The following is an 18,316-nucleotide window of genomic DNA, read 5'->3' on the forward strand; positions in this document are numbered from 1 at the left end:
ACAACTAATAATAATAAATAATAATAAATACTAATAATAATAAATAACAATAAATAATAATAAATACTACTACTAATTCTAATTCTACTAATTCAATCAAAACATCAGCAGGAAGAATGTTCTAATATTATATGGTATATTAATACGGTATATATTATGACATATATTCATCTATCATGTTATATGGTATATAAATACGGTATATATTATGACATATATTCATCTATCATGTTATATGGTATATTAATACGGTATATATTATGACATATATTCATCTATCATGTTATATGGTATATTAATACGGTATATATTATGACATATATTCATCTATCATGTTATATGGTATATTAATACGGTATATATTATGACATATATTCATCTATCATGTTATATGGTATATTAATACGGTATATATTATGACATATATTCATCTATGTTATATTCTATTACTTGTATATAACTTATGTTTGTTTTAGTATACATTCAAAGCCAACAATACAAAATGCATCTGATACTTACTTATTCAATTTGAATGTAAAATTGAGCTGCCTACTGTAACCCCAATCCCATTTTGCTCTGCCCAGGGTACCACCGAAGTACCCACTCTTATGCATTTTACCAGTAGGCCTATTGCCTCATAAGTCTTCTCAAGTACCCCTGTGGATAGGCCAAGTACCCCTGTGGACAGGCCAAGTACCCCTGTGGATAGGCCAAGTACCTCTGTGGACAGGCCAAGTACACCTATGGATTGTACCCATGTGGATATAAAGCGTTATAACATGTTGTAAGCATGAATAAGCCTTTATAATGTGTTATAAACAAGAGGAAGTCAGAGGAGGACATCTACATCCTGGTACCTTCCACAGAGATGTCCTGGATGGCGAAGCGAAGGATTATGGTCCAGATCATTCCCAGGGTCATTTTAGCATTGCCGTCGACGATCTCTGCAGGAGAGGAGAGGAGGGGAGGGGAGAGGAGAGGAGAGGAGAGGAGAGGAGAGGAGAGGAGAGGAGAGGAGAGGAGAGGAGAGGAGGGGAGGGGAGGGGAGGGGAGAGGAGAGGAGAGGAGAGGAGAGGAGAGGAGAGGAGAGGAGAGGAGAGGAGAGGAGAGGAGAGGAGGGGAGGGGAGGGGAGGGGAGGGGAGGGGAGGGGAGAGGAGAGGAGAGGAGAGGAGGGGAGGGGAGGGGAGGGGAGAGGAGAGGAGAGGAGAGGAGAGGAGGGGAGGGGAGAGGAGGGGAGGGGAGGGGAGAGGAGGGGAGGGGAGAGGAGAGGAGAGGAGAGGAGAGGAGAGGAGAGGAGAGGAGAGGAGAGGAGAGGAGAGGAGAGGAGAGGAGAGGAGAGGAGAGGTTAGCCTGAGGTCACATTGACAGTGCTAGTTACAGTTTCACTGTGCCATTTGATGTATATCAGGTTTATGATTTCATTGCTGGTGAAATAACATTGATCTGACTTCACATGCACTACAGTACTCCTACATGCACTACGGTACTCCTACATGCACTACAGTACTTCTACGTGCACTACAGTACTCCTACGTGCACTACAATACTCCTACGTGCACTACAGTACTCCTACGTGCACTACAGTACTCCTACATGCACTACAGTACTCTTACATGCACTACAGTACTCCTACATGCACTACAGTACTCCTACATGCACTACGGTACTCCTACATGCACTACGGTACTCCTACATGCACTACAGTACTCCTACATGCACTACAGTAATCCTACATGCACTACAGTACTCCTACATGCACTACAGTAATCCTACATGCACTACAGTACTCCTACATGCACTACAGTACTCCTACATGCACTACAGTACTCCTACATGCACTACAGTACTCCTACATGCACTACAGTACTCCTACATGCCTACGTAGCTGCTGTGCCGAGTGCCCACTCCTGGTACTAACTATTGCATTCGATGCCTCTGTCAGCATAATAAACGTGCTTTAATGTTATTTTTCTTCAGGAGGGGAGTAGGCTGCTTGCAGCTATTTACGTTTTACACAAAATACATTGTCGACTTGTTCGTAAAACTTTGTTGTCACTATTGTAAACATAAGCACGACACAAACAGGCAGTCTAGATATTGTTGGGTGTCAGGGGAAAATGTACGGAGTAAAAAGTACATTACTTTCATTAGGAAATGTAGTGAAGTAAAAATAAAAGTCCTCAAAAATATAAATAGTAAAGTACAGATACACCAAAAAACTACTTAAGTAGTACTTTAAAGTATTTTTACTTAAGTACTTTACACCACTGCATAACTATGGCAACGGGCGATGCAAAACGGAATGAGCATTGCCCATGGTCAGACTTTTCACCGGTTCGGATACACGCTCAGCTGCCTACAACATTCGGCTTCCCAGAGGTGGAACGCAGCAAGACACAGACATGCAGTCTAATTAGCGACTGAATGTTGCAAACACTGGCTAGGCTGCGCAGGAAGCAGACAAGGCAGTAAAGTGGTGTTTTTTTTCTTCCCAGGAACTACGGATATGGCAGCAACTATAAAGATGAGTCTACATCACACAAAAAAACACTGACAGTTTTATCTCCAAAGTGTAGGGGCTGCGTCCTGCTTGTGCAACTACAATATCCCGTTGGCGCAGACAGACAGGCTGTAGCCTTTAAAACATAACAGGCTACATACAGTATGTTCCAGAATGTTCCTTAAAATCACCAGCAGGATTTCTTATTTCAGCTGATCAGAAATACGACGCAGAGACATTTACGCTACATCATCGTGGTTCAGAAGAGGGTGAGTTAAGAGTTAAACGTGAAGGGACGGGGGAGTGTGAGCAGCATCTACGTTAGAAAAACAAAGATGTGCGTAGAATAGCGTGCGCAGAACCGTGATCCCAAATCTAGCATTAAGAGGTTTCAAATCAAAGTATATTTGTCACGTGCGCTGAGTACACAGCTCCCAAACCTTACAGTGAAATGCTTACTTACAGGCTCTAACCAATAGTGCAAAAAAGGTATTAGGTGAACAATAGGTAAGTAAAGAAATAAAAACAACAGTAAAAAGACAGGCTATATACAGTAGAGAGGCTATATACAGTAGAGAGGCTATATACCACATATGTCAGAGTCAAGGCCCGCGGGCCACATCCGGCCCGCGAGAAGGTTTTTTACGGCCCCTGGGATGATCTTGATTTATTATTAGAACCGGCCCGCAGACCGCAGCAAGCCGGCAGCCCGCAGATCTTTTACACGCACCAATACTACATTTCCCACAATGCAACGGTGACGCACCGAGCAGTAGGCTGCTTCATTTCAATATTTATTGGCACAGCAGTCGTCAGCATCACAGTAAAATTAACTTTCAGATACCCATCAAAAATGGCAAAACGGAAGGTGGACACTGAGAACCGGGGGTTTCAAACAAGGTGGGAGTCGGAGTATATGTTCACGGAGGTAGCTGGAAAACCTGTGTGTCTTCTGTGTGGAGAAAGTGTGGCGGTACTGAAAGAGTATAATCTGAGACGACATTATGAAACGAAACACGCGGACAAAAACAAGAATATGGACATGGAACAAAGGCTACAAAAGGCAGAGGAATCTCGACAGGCTCTGTTCAAAAAAGCCAAATCACAAGGCCAGGCTGCTGTCAAGGCCAGTTTTATTTTGGCAGAAGAGATCGCTAAATCAGCCCGGCCATTTACGGAGGGGGATTTCATCAAAAACTGCATGATTAAAGTTTGTGACGAAGTTTGCCCAGAAAAAAGGCAACTCTTTTTAAATGTGAGTCTGAGCAGAAACACCATTGCCGAGAGAGTAGACCAGTTGTCCATCAATCTAAAAGAGCAGCTTGTGAAAAAGGGAAAAGATTTCATTGCATATTCCTTGGCTGTGGATGAGAGCACCGACATTTCTGACATTGCCCAGTTGTCAATTTTCATCCGCGGAGTGGACTCCAGCCTAAGCGTGACAGAGGAGTTTTTGGCTTTACGTCCTATGCATGGCACAACTACGGGGCATGATTTGTATGAAGAGGTGTCAAGATGTGTAAATGAGATGGAGCTGCCTTGGGAAAAACTCGTGGGTTTGACAACCGACGGAGCACCTGCGATGTGTGGACACAGGAGCGGACTGGTGGCGAAGATACGGGAAAAGATGCAAGAGGAAAACGCGACAGGTGAGCTGACAGCTTATCATTGTATCATACACCAGGAAGCGTTGTGCGGTAAAGCCTTGAAAATGGAGCATGTAATGAGCATCATCACGCGCACAGTTAACTTTATCAGAGCCAAAGGTTTGAATCACCGCCAGTTCAAGGCATTTCTGACGGAGTTAGAAACGGAGCATGGTGATTTGCCTTATCACACAGAGGTGCGATGGCTAAGCCAGGGAAAGGTGCTTCAAAGATGTTTCGAGCTTCGTGAGGAGATTTGTCTGTTCTTGGACAGCAAAGGGAAAGACACAACACAACTCCGAGACGAAATGTTTCTGTGTGAAATGGCTTTTCTGTGTGACATTACGAGTCATCTGAATGCAATGAACTTGCAGCTGCAGGGTCGGGATCATGTCATCTCTGATATGTACAGTACAGTGAAGGCATTTAAAACCAAACTGACTCTGTGGGAGACGCAGATGCGGAAAGAAAATTTGAGCCACTTTCCCAGCTGCCAGACCATGAAAGAGAAGCTCTCTACCAGTGCGTTCCCGAGCGCACAGTTGGCTGATAAAATAGGTATGCTTGCCGCTGACTTTCGACGCCGATTTGCTGACTTTGAAGCACAAAAAAGCAGGTTGGAACTGCTCGGTAACCCATTTGCTGTTGACGTGGAAAGCTCACCACCAAACCTCCAAATGGAGTTGATTGACCTCCAATGCAATGATGCACTGAGGGCAAAATATGCGGCAGTGGGTGCTGCGGAGTTCGCCCGTTTCCTCCCCGACACAATGCCCCAGCTGCGCATCCAGGCTGCTCAAACGTTGTCTATGTTTGGCAGCACATACCTGTGTGAACAACTGTTTTCTTTGATGAACCTGAACAAAACATCACACAGAAGTCGACTTACTGCTGAACACCTCCACTCAATTCTGAGGATTTCCTCAGCTCAGAGCCTTACCCCGAACATTGATGAACTTGTGGAAAAGATGGGACACCACCAAGTATCACCCTCAACCTCAAACAAGTGAACATTACTGTGCAATCACATATTTAGAGTTTTTACTCAGTTCAAGTTTAAAAGTTAAAGTTTAATATTTGTTTTCACTGCATGTTACTTCTCCTTAAACAAAGTGTTGTTTTTGATTAATAGATTTTTGCACTTTATTTTATTGTATTTCAATCCAATTATATTTTAAAAATATTTCAGTTGAGTGGATGATAGAAAATTGCTATTATTGTTTTTTTCTTTGAAGTAAATTTAGCCCACTTTTGCTAAAATAGAAAATATAGGCTACTGATGGTGCCTTGAATACCGGTTTCTTTCATTTAATGTTCATGTTATGGGGATTTTTATATAAAGGAAATTTGTCTTTTGTGTCTGTTGAAAATTAAAGATTACTGACAGAGCCATAAGAAAATATTGCTTTATTTATCTGATCATATTGGAATATATTTGTTAGGTTTTCAGTAGGTTCAATTAGGTTCACTAGACTATATGCGTCATTTAAAAATTTTTCAATGAACATTCGAACAGTCCGGCCCTCGGCTTGTAGCTAAATTTTTTATTTGGCCCTCCGTCCATTTGACTTTGACACCCCTGCTATATACAGTAGAGAGACTATATACAGTAGAGAGGCTATATACAGTAGAGAGGCTATATACAGTAGTGAGGCTATATACAGTAGAGAGGCTGTATACAGTAGAGAGGCTATATACAGTAGAGAGACTATATACAGTAGAGAGGCTATATACAGTAGAGAGGCTATATACAGTAGAGAGGCTACATACAGCAGAGAGGCTATATACAATAGAGAGACTATATACAGTAGAGAGGCTATATACAGTAGAGAGGCTATATACAGTAGTGAGGCTATATACAGTAGAGAGGCTATATACAGTAGAGAGGCTATATACAGTAGAGAGGCTATATACAGTAGAGAGGCTACATACAGTAGAGAGGCTATAACAGTAGAGAGGCTATATACAGTAGAGAGGCTATATACAGTAGAGAGGCTACATACAGTAGAGAGGCTATATACAGTAGTGAGGCTATATACAGTAGAGAGGCTATATACAGTAGAGAGGCTATATACAGTAGCGAGGCTATATACAGTAGAGAGGCTATATACAGTAGAGAGGCTATAACAGTAGAGAGGCTATATACAGTAGAGAGGCTACATACAGTAGAGAGGCTATATACAGTAGAGAGGCTATATACAGTAGAGAGGCTATATACAGTAGAGAGGCTGTATACAGTAGAGAGGCTATATACAGTAGAGAGGCTATATACAGTAGAGAGGCTGTATACAGTAGAGAGGCTGTATACAGTAGAGAGGCTATATACAGTAGCGAGGCTATATACAGTAGAGAGGCTATATACAGTAGAGAGGCTATATACAGTAGTGAGGCTACATACAGTAGAGAGGCTACATACAGTAGAGAGGCTATATACAGTAGAGAGGCTACATACAGTAGAGAGGCTATATACAGTAGAGAGGCTACATACAGTAGAGAGGCTATATACAGTAGAGAGGCTATATACAGTAGAGAGGCTATATACAGTAGAGAGGCTACATACAGTAGAGAGGCTATATACAGTAGAGAGGCTATATACAGTAGAGAGGCTATATACAGTAGAGAGGCTATATACAGTAGAGGCTATATACAGTAGAGAGGCTATATACAGTAGAGAGACTATATACAGTAGAGAGGCTATATACAGTAGAGACGCTATATACAGTAGAGGCTATATACAGTAGAGAGGCTATATACAGTAGAGGCTATACACAGTAGAGAGGCTATATACAGTAGAGAGGCTATATACAGTAGAGAGGCTATATACAGTAGAGAGGCTATATACAGTAGAGAGACTATATACAGTAGAGAGGCTATATACAGTAGAGAGGCTATATACAGTAGAGGCTATATACAGTAGAGAGGCTATATACAGTAGAGGCTATATACAGTAGAGGCTATACACAGTAGAGAGGCTATATACAGTAGAGAGGCTATATACAGTAGAGAGGCTATATACAGTAGAGAGACTATATACAGTAGAGAGGCTATATACAGTAGAGAGGCTATATACAGTAGCGAGGCTATATACAGTAGAGAGGCTATATACAGTAGAGAGGCTATATACAGTAGAGAGGCTATATACAGTAGCGAGGCTATATACAGTAGAGAGGCTATATACAGTAGAGAGGCTATATACAGTAGAGAGGCTATATACAGTAGAGAGGCTATATACAGTAGAGAGGCTATATACAGTAGAGAGGCTATATACAGTAGAGAGGCTATATACAGTAGAGAGGCTATATACAGTAGAGAGGCTATATACAGTAGCGAGGCTATATACAGTAGAGAGGCTATATACAGTAGAGAGGCTATATACAGTAGAGAGGCTATATACAGTAGAGAGGCTATATACAGTAGAGAGGCTATATACAGTAGAGAGGCTATATACAGTAGAGAGGCTATATACAGTAGAGAGGCTATATACAGTAGAGAGGCTATATACAGTAGAGAGGCTATATACAGTAGAGAGGCTACATACAGTAGAGAGGCTATATACAGTAGAGAGGCTATATACAGTAGCGAGGCTATATACAGTAGAGAGGCTATATACAGTAGAGAGGCTATATACAGTAGAGAGGCTATATACAGTAGAGAGGCTATATACAGTAGAGAGGCTATATACAGTAGAGAGGCTATATACAGTAGAGAGGCTATATACAGTAGAGGCTATATACAGTAGAGAGGCTATATACAGTAGAGAGGCTATATACAGTAGAGGCTATATACAGTAGAGAGGCTATATACAGTAGAGAGGCTATATACAGTAGAGAGGCTATATACAGTAGCGAGGCTATATACAGTAGAGAGGCTACATACAGTAGAGAGGCTACATACAGTAGAGAGGCTATATACAGTAGCGAGGCTATATACAGTAGAGAGGCTATATACAGTAGAGAGACTATATACAGTAGAGAGGCTATATACAGTAGAGAGGCTATATACAGTAGAGAGGCTATATACAGTAGCGAGGCTACATACAGAGACACCTGTTAGTCAGGCCGGTTTCCGGATGGGGGGGACCCGGATGGGGGCCTCTCCTCTTCTCACCACCTCTCCTCTCCTCCCAAACTAATCATGTGTTTCTACCTCTAATCTAGGGCACCTAGTGCGTTAGTTATCCACTGTACTGGAACCAGTTTGGGCTCACTTCCAACAGGCTCACCACATGTCACAGCATAGAAAACACTGACACAATATAACATCAAATTAGGGGCTTCAAGTTTAATGTTACATAAGAACACAATACTAAAGAGACAATGTATAAAGGAAACAGAATGTCAATATGGTGAGATTAGGGATGTACTGAACAAAGATCCAGCTGGGGGAGGGAACCACACATCCTGTTCATTCCATTTAAAAATCTGACATCGTCCTGTCATTAACCCCTAATCCCAACCTCCCACCAACTGTCCTGTCACTAATCCCAACCTCCCACCCTCTGTCCTGTCACTAATCCCAACCTCCCACCCTCTGTCCTGTCACTAATCCCAACCTCCCACCCTCTGTCCTGTCACTAATCCCAACCTCCCACCAACTGTCCTGTCACTAATCCCAACCTCCCACCCTCTGTCCTGTCACTAACCCCTAATCCCAACCACCCACCCTCTGTCCTGTCACTAATCCCAACCTCCCACCCTCTGTCCTGTCACTAATCCCAACCTCCCACCCTCTGTCCTGTCACTAATCCCAACCTCCCACCCTCTGTCCTGTCACTAATCCCTAATCCCAAACTCCCACCAACTGTCCTGTCACTAATCCCAACCTCCCATCCTCTGTCCTGTCACTAATCCCAACCTCCCACCCTCTGTCCTGTCACTAATCCCTAATCCCAAACTCCCACCCTCTGTCCTGTCACTAATCCCAACCTCCCACCCTCTGTCCTGTCACTAATCCCAACCTCCCACCCTCTGTCCTGTCACTAATCCCTAATCCCAACCTCCCACCCTCTGTCCTGTCACTAATCCCAACCTCCCACCCTCTGTCCTGTCACTAATCCCAACCTCCCACCCTCTGTCCTGTCACTAATCCCAACCACCCACCCTCTGTCCTGTCACTAATCCCAACCTCCCACCCTCTGTCCTGTCACTAATCCCAACCTCTGTCCTGTCACTAATCCCAACCTCTATCCTGTAACTAATCCCAACCTCCCACCCTCTGTCCTTTCACTAATCCCAACCTCTGTCCTGTCATTAATCCCACCCGCTGTGTTGTCACTAATCCCAACCTCCCATCCTCTGTCCTGTCACTAATCCCAACCTCTGTCCTGTCACTAATCCTAACCTCTGTCCTGTCACTAATCCCAACCTCTGTCCTGTCACTAATCCCAACCTCCCACCCTCTGTCCTCTCACTAATCCCAACCTCTGTCCTATCACTAATCCCAACCTCCCACCCTCTGTCCTGTCACTAATCCCAATCTCTGTCCTGTCACTAATCCCAACCTCTGTCCTGTCACTAATCCCAACCTCCCACCCTCTGTCCTGTCACTAATCCCAACCACCCACCCTCTGTCCTGTCACTAATCCCAACCTCTGTCCTGTCACTAATCCCAACCTCCCACCCTCTGTCCTGTCACTAATCCCAACCTCTGTCCTGTCACTAATCCCAACCTCTGTCCTGTCACTAATCCCAACCTCTGTCCTGTCACTAATCCCACCCTCTGTCCTGTCACTAATCCCAACCTCCCACCCTCTGTCCTGTCACTAATCCCAACCACCCACCCTCTGTCCTGTCACTAATCCCAACCTCTGTCCTGTCACTAATCCCAACCTCTGTCCTGTCACTAATCCCAACCTCTGTCCTGTCACTAATCCCAACCTCTGTCCTGTCACTAATTCCAACCTCCCACCCTCTGTCCTGTCACTAACCCCTAATCCCAACCACCCACCCCTGTCCTGTCACTAATCCCTAATCCCAACCACCCACCCCATGTCCTGTCACTAATCCCTAATCCCAATCCTCCCACCCCCTGTCCTGTCACTAATCCCTAATTCCAATCCTCCCACCCCCTGTCCTGTCACTAATCCCTAATCCCAATCCTCCCAACCTCCACATCCTCCCAACCTCTGTCCTGTCACTAATCCCAACCACCCACCCTCTGTCCTGTCACTAATCCCAATCCTCCCACCCTCTGTCCTGTCACTAATCCCAATCCTCCCACCCTCTGTCCTGTCACTAATCCCAACCTCCCACCCTTTGTCCTGTCACTAATCCCAACCTCCCACCCTCTGTCCTGTCACTAATCCCAACCTCCCACCATCTGTCATGTCACTAATCCCAACCTCCCACCCCCTGTCCTGTCACTAATCCCTAATCCCAACCTCCCACCCTCTATCCTGTCACTAATCCCAACCTCTGTCCTGTCACTAATCCCAACCTCCCACCCTCTGTCCTGTCACTAATTCCAACCTCCCACCCTCTGTCCTGTCACTAACCCCTAATCCCAACCACCCACCCCTGTCCTGTCACTAATCCCTAATCCCAACCCTCCCACCCCCTGTCCTGTCACTAACCCCTAATCCCAAACACCCACCCATGTCCTGTCACTAATCCCTAATCCCAATCCTCCCACCCCCTGTCCTGTCACTAACCTCTAATCCCAACCACCCACCCCATGTCCTGTCACTAATCCCTAATCCCAATCCTCCCACCCCCTGTCCTGTCACTAATCCCTAATTCCAATCCTCCCACCCCCTGTCCTGTCACTAATCCCTAATCCCAATCCTCCCAACCTCCACATCCTCCCAACCTCTGTCCTGTCACTAATCCCAACCACCCACCCTCTGTCCTGTCACTAATCCCAACCACCCACCCTCTGTCCTGTCACTAATCCCAATCCTCCCACCCTCTGTCCTGTCACTAATCCCAATCCTCCCACCCTCTGTCCTGTCACTAATCCCAATCCTCCCACCCCCTGTCCTGTCACTAATCCCTAATCCCAATCCTCCCAACCTCCACATCCTCCCAACCTCTGTCCTGTCACTAATCCCAATCCTCCCACCCCCTGTCCTGTCACTAATCCCTAATCCCAATCCTCCCAACCTCCACATCCTCCCAACCTCTGTCCTGTCACTAATCCCAATCCTCCCACCCTCTGTCCTATCACTAATCCCAACCTCCCACCCCCTGTCCTGTCACTAATCCCAACCTCCCACCCTCTGTCCTGTCACTAATCCCAACCTCCCACCCTCTATCCTGTCACTAATCCAAACCTCCCACCCCCTGTCCTGTCACTAATCCCAACCTCCCACCCTCTATCCTGTCACTAATCCAAACCTCCCACCCCCTGTCCTGTCACTAATCCCAACCTCCCACCCCCTGTCCTGTCACTAATCCCAACCTCCCACCCTCTGTCCTGTCACTAATCCCAACCTCCCACCCCCTGTCCTGTCACTAATCCCAACCTCCCACCCTCTATCCTGTCACTAATCCAAACCTCCCACCCCCTGTCCTGTCACTAATCCCAACCTCCCACCCTTTGTCCTGTCACTAATCCCAACCTCCCACCCTCTGTCCTGTCACTAATCCCTAATCCCAACCTCCCACCCTCTGTCCTGTCACTAATCCCTAATCCCAACCTCCCACCCTCTGTCCTGTCACTAATCCCAACCTCCCACCCTCTGTCCTGTCACTAATCCCTAATCCCAACCTCCCACCCTCTGTCATGTCACTAATCCCAACCTCCCACCCCCCTGTCCTGTCACTAATCCCAACCTCCCATCCATTGTCCTGTCACTAATCCCAACCTCCCACCCATTGTCCTGTCACTAATCCCAACCTCCCATCCATTGTCCTGTCACTAATCCCAACCTCCCATCCATTGTCCTGTCACTAATCCTAACCTCCACATCCTCCCAACCTCTGTCCTGTCACTAATCCCAACCACCCACCCTCTGTCCTGTCACTAATCCCAACCTCCCACCCTCTGTCCTGTCACTAATCCCAACCTCCACATCCTCCCAACCTCTGTCCTGTCACTAATCCCAACCACCCACCCTCTGTCCTGTCACTAATCCCAACCTCCCATCCATTGTCCTGTCACTAATCCCAACCTCCCATCCATTGTCCTGTCACTAATCCCAACCTCCCACCCTCTGTCATGTCACTAATCCCAACCTCCCATCCATTGTCCTGTCACTAATCCCAATCCTCCCATCCATTGTCCTGTCACTAATCCCAACCTCCCACCCTCTGTCCTGTCACTAATCCCAACCTCCCATCCATTGTCCTGTCACTAATCCCAACCTCCCACCCTCTGTCCTGTCACTAATCCCAACCTCCCACCCTCTGTCCTGTCACTAATCCCAACCTCCACATCCTCCCAACCTCTGTCCTGTCACTAATCCCAACCTCCCATCCATTGTCCTGTCACTAATCCCAACCTCCCATCCATTGTCCTGTCACTAATCCCAACCTCCCACCCTCTGTCATGTCACTAATCCCAACCTCCCATCCATTGTCCTGTCACTAATCCCAATCCTCCCATCCATTGTCCTGTCACTAATCCCAACCTCCCACCCTCTGTCCTGTCACTAATCCCAACCTCCACATCCTCCCAACCTCTGTCCTGTCACTAATCCCAACCTCCCACCCTCTGTCCTGTCACTAATCCCAACCTCCCACCCTCTGTCCTGTCACTAATCCCAACCTCCCATCCATTGTCCTGTCACTAATCCCAACCTCCCACCCTCTGTCCTGTCACTAATCCCAACCTCCACATCCTCCCAACCTCTGTCCTGTCACTAATCCCAACCTCCCACCCTCTGTCCTGTCACTAATCCCAACCTCCCACCCTCTGTCCTGTCACTAATCCCAACCTCCCACCTTTTGTCCTGTCACTAATCCCACCCCCTGTTTTATCACTATCCCCGAACCCCCACCCCCTCATATGGCCCTCTGCCTGCCCTGCCACCTTCCACGAGCTTTAAACTCTGTTTGAGTGTCCACTGCCTGAACTCCTGCCCAAGCCTCCCCATCACCAACCTCCACCCACTCCTGTCACCAGCCCCCACCCACCCATCACCAGCCCCCACCCACCCCTGTCACCAGCCCCCACCCACCCACCTACCTGTCACCAGCCCCCAACCACCCACCCACCCATCACCAGCCCCCACCCACTCCTGCCACCAGCCCCCACCTACCCCTGTCACCAGCCCCCACCCACTCCTGCCACCAGCCCCCACCTACCCCTGTCACCAGCCCCCACCCACTCCTGTCACCAGCCCCCACCCACCCACCCACCCACAAGTCACCAGCCCCCACCCCTCCCCGTCACCAGCCCCCACCCACCTGTCGGTCCTCCACCATGCCCCCTGTCCTGTCATATGACCCTCTGCCACCCTCACTCCATGAGCTACCTGTTAGGCTGTTACTGTCTGCTAGCTATTTAGCCTGCTATTCTAGCTGAGATAACTGTGTCCACTTCTCCCGCCCACTGAACTCCCGCCCCCTCCCCGCACCGCCCACAAGTCCCTGGGCAGCAGGGAAGCGTATCCAAGAAGGGATTCCAATCGGCTAATCTGTCTGGAATGCAAGTCTGGTTTAGGCCCTTTTATTCTGGCCTCTGTGTGGATTAACCCCAGGAGAGGAAGAGAAGAAGAGATAGGGGGGAGAGAAGGATGTACACACACAGGAAGCGAGAGAGAAGGAGAAGAGAGAGAGTAGGAGAAGAGAGAGAGAGAGAGAGAAGGAGAAGAGAGAGAGAGAGAGAAGGAGAAGAGAGAGAGTAGGAGAAGAGAGAGAGAGAGAGAGAAGGAGAAGAGAGATAGAGAGAGAGAGAGAGTAGGAGAAGAGAGAGAGAGAGAGTAGGAGAAGAGAGAGAGAGAGAGAGAGAGAGAGTAGGAGAAGAGAGAGAGAGAGAGAGAAGGAGAAGAGAGAGAGAGAGAGAGAGTAGGAGAAGAGAGAGAGAGAAGGAGAAGAGAGAGAGTAGGAGAAGAGAGAGAGAGAGAGAGAAGGAGAAGAGAGAGAGAGAGAGAGAGAAGGAGAAGAGAGAGAGAGAAGGAGAAGAGAGAGAGAGAAGGAGCGAGAGAAGGAGAGAGCGAGAGAGAGAGTAGGAGAAGAGAGAGAGAGTAGGAGAAGAGAGAGAGTAGGAGAAGAGAGAGAGTAGGAGAAGAGAGAGAGAGTAGGAGAAGAGAGAGAGAGTAGGAGAAGAGAGAGAGAGAGAGAGAAGGAGAGCGAGAAGGAGCGAGAGAAGGAGAGAGCGAGAGAGAGAAGGAGAGAGAGAAGGAGAGAGCGAGAGAGAGAAGGAGCGAGAGAAGGAGAGAGAGGAGAGAAAGTAGGAGAGAGAGAGTAGGAGAGAGAAGGAGAGAGAGGAGGGAGAGAGAGAGAAGGAGAGAGAGAGAGTAGGAGAGAGAGAGAGAAGGAGAGAGAGTAGGAGAGAGAGTAGGAGAGACAGAGAGAAGGAGAGAGAGTAGGAGAGAGAGTAGGAGAGACAGAGAGAAGGAGAGAGAGAAGGAGAGAGAGAGAGAATGAGAGAGAGAGAGAGAGAGAGTAGGAGAGAGAGAGAGAAAGGGGAAGAGTAGAGAGAGAGAAGGAGAGAGGCACTGTCACAGAGAGAATGAACGGTGAAGAAAGTGAGAGAGGATACAATCTACACCAGCACATAGAGAGCTCCTTATAAGGCTTACTAGGATACAGGAAGAGGGAGGAGAGGAAGAGAGAGCTCCTTATAAGCCGTACTGGGATACAGGAAGAAGGAGAGGAAGAGAGAGCTCTTTATATTTTTTTATTTATTTTTTTTATTTAACCTTTATTTAACCAGGTAGGCTAGTTGAGAACAAGTTCTTATTTGCAACTGCGACCTGGCCAAGATAAAGCATAGCAATTCGACACATACAACAACACAGAGTTACACATGGAATAAACAAAACATAGTCAATAATACAGTAGAACAAAAGAAAACAAAAAGTCTATATACAGTGAGTGCAAATGAGGTAAGATAAGGGAGTTAAGGCAATAAATAGGCCATGGTGGCGAAGTAATTACAATATAGCAATTAAACACTGGAATGGTAGATGTGCAGAAGATGAATGTGCAAGTTGAGATACTGGGGTGCAAAGGAGCAAGATAAATAAATAAATACAGTATGGGGATGAGGTAGTTGGATGGGCTATTTACAGATGGGCTCTGTACAGGTGCAGTGATCTGTGAGCTGCTCTGACAGCTGGTGCTTAAAGCTAGTGAGGGAGATATGAGTCTCCAGCTTCAGTGATTTTTGCATTTCATTCCAGTCATTGGCAGCAGAGAACTGGAAGGAAAGACGACCAAAGGAGGAATTGGCTTTGTGGGTAACCAGTGAGATATACCTGCTGGAGCGCGTGCTATGAGTGGGTGCTGCTATGGTGACCAGTGAGCTGAGATAAGGCGGGGCTTTACCTAGCAGATAACCTGTAGCCAGTGGGTTTGGCGACGAGTATGAAGCGAGGGCCAACCAACGAGAGCGTACAGGTCGCAATGGTGGGTAGTGTATGGGGCTTTGGTAACAAAACGGATGGCACTGTGATAGACTGCATCCAGTTTGTTGAGTAGAGTATTGGAGGCAATTTTATAGATGACATCACCGAAGTCGAGGATCGGTAGGATGGTCAGTTTTACGAGGGTATGTTTGGCAGCATGAGTGAAGGATGCTTTGTTGCGATATAGGAAGCCGATTCTAGATTTAATTTTGGATTGGAGATGCTTAATGTGAGTCTGGAAGGAGAGTTTACAGTCTAACCAGACACCTAGGTATTTGTAGTTGTCAGAAGTCAGAACCGTCCAGAGTAGTGATGCTGGACGGGCGAGCAGGTGCGGATAGTGATCGATTGAATATTATAAAGCTTAATGGGATACAGGAAGAAGGAGGAGAGGAAGAGAGAGCTCCTTATAAGGCTTACTGGGATACAGGAAGGAGGAGGAGAGGAAGAGAGAGACAGAAGGAGAGGAAAGAGGCGCAGACACGGGGAGCGAGAGAGAGAGAGAGAGACTTACAGTTATGAATATAACTAATGTTCCCTGAAGGAGGGATAACACTATGAGGAGTCAATTACCAATCAAATATATACATTTCATCTTTATTTAACTAGGCAAGTCAGTTAAGAACCAATTCCTATTTACAATGACGGCCTACACCGGCAAAACACCGACGACACTGGGCCAATTGTGCGCCGCCCTTTGGGATTCCCAATCACGGCCGGTTGTGATACAGCCTGGATTCGAACCAGGGTGTCTGTAGAGATGCAGTGCCTAAGACCGTTGCGCCACTCTGGAGCCCAAAGTATATTCACCTGAAGAAAACTAAAAACACGCCCAAAGGACCAATGAATGCAGAGGCCGCCCTCGGAAGCCCGCATTCATTTCCTCAATTCAGTACCGCTCTTAAGCGAGTCCAAACCCCCTGCCGACGCGGGGACAAAATATGTTATACCTCGTTCCCTCCTTCAGGGAACAGTAGTTATATTCATAATTTAAAAAATATAATAATAATAATAAAATAAGAGTCACTTTAATAACTCTACCTACATGTACATATTACCTCAATTACCTCGATGTGCCCCTGCACATTGACTCTGTACCGTAATACCCTGTATATAGCCTCCACATTGACTCTGTCCCGGTAGCCCCTGTATATAGCCTCCACATTGACTCTGTACCGTAACACCCTGTATATAGCCTCCACATTGACTCTGTACCGTAACACCCTGTATATAGCCTCCACATTGACTCTGTACCGTAATACCCTGTATATAGCCTCCACATTGACTCTGTACCGTAATACCCTGTATATAGCCTCCACATTGACTCTGTACCGTAATACCCTGTATATAGCCTCCACATTGACTCTGTACCGGTACCCCCTGTATATAGCTTCGCTACTGTTATTTTACTGCTGCTCTTTAATTATTTGTTATTTTAATCTCCTACTTTTTTTTTATAGGTATTTTCTTAAAACTGCATTGTTGGTTAAGAGTTTGTAAGTAAGCATTTCACTGTAAGGTCTACACCTGTTGTACTCGGCGCATGTGACAAATACAATTTGATTTGATTTAACTGTACGTTCCCTTTCAGTCGGTCACCAGGTATAACATACTGGCCCCAAGCCAGCTCAGAGGGTACCAAACTAGCCGGAACACAGGTTCCACTGGCTCCAAGGGGTACAGAAGCCACCTTCTTGGCAAAGAAGCCTGAACTGTCAGAGCCTCATGAGGCCTGAACTGTCAAAGCCTCATGAGGCCTGAACTGTCAAAGCCCCATGAGGCCTGATCTGTCAAAGCCCGATGTAGGGAATCAGAATCTGCTGGAACTTGGCTATGCGCACTGGACACGCTGCCACTGCAACCTGAAACTCATACAAGGAACTGCAAGTCCAAAACCACAGAATATCTGTCGAGACTTGTAGTAAAGCGCACACACGTGCTGCATAGCAGGTTCATCAACCAGAGTCAATGAAGCACGGCTCAAACCCACAGGGAACCGTGGTAACCTGGACACAAAACGCTGCCTGACATTGACCACGGCGGCCCAAGTGACTTGATAATGTTCAGTCGCGTGCCGCCTCATCGACGAAACCACAGCATGGCGGCCCAAGGCTCTAATCAACAGGGGTACTGTGGTAACTCTGATAAAATGCACAACCTGCATGCTGTCTAACACCTAGCCATAATAACACTAGCATGCTGTCTAACACCTAACCATAAGAATGCTAGCATGCTGTCTGAAACCTAACCATAATAACACTAGCATGCTGTCTGACACCTAGCCATAATAACACTAGCATGCTGTCTGAAACATAGCCATAATAACACTAGCATGCTGTCTAACACCTAACCATAAGAATGCTAGCATGCTGTCTGAAACCTAGCCATAATAACACTAGCATGCTGTCTGACACCTAGCCATAATAACACTAGCATGCTGTCTAACACCTAGCCATACGAACACTAGCATGCTGTCTGACACCTAGCCATAATAACACTAGCATGCTGTCTAACACCTAGCCATACGAACACTAGCATGCTGTCTAACACCTAGCCATACGAACACTAGCATGCTGTCTAACACCTAGCCATACGAACACTAGCATGCTGTCTAACACCTATCCATAATAACACTAGCATGCTGTCTAACACCTAGC

The 18,316-nt window shown here is 46.6% G+C and overlaps 1 protein-coding gene across 1 annotated transcript in view; it reads right to left on the bottom strand.

The window, feature by feature from the left end:
- The window catches only part of LOC120022967 (alpha-actinin-1-like), a 184,388-nt gene that overhangs the window by 75,823 nt on the left and 90,249 nt on the right, over positions 1–18,316 (bottom strand). The window contains exon 4 of the mRNA XM_038966927.1: positions 858–944. Coding sequence (XP_038822855.1) covers positions 858–944 — 87 coding nt within the window. The remainder of the gene's footprint in view (positions 1–857; positions 945–18,316) is intronic.

This window comes from Salvelinus namaycush, chromosome 28, assembly GCF_016432855.1.
Source record: "Salvelinus namaycush isolate Seneca chromosome 28, SaNama_1.0, whole genome shotgun sequence".
NCBI lineage: Eukaryota > Metazoa > Chordata > Actinopteri > Salmoniformes > Salmonidae > Salvelinus > Salvelinus namaycush.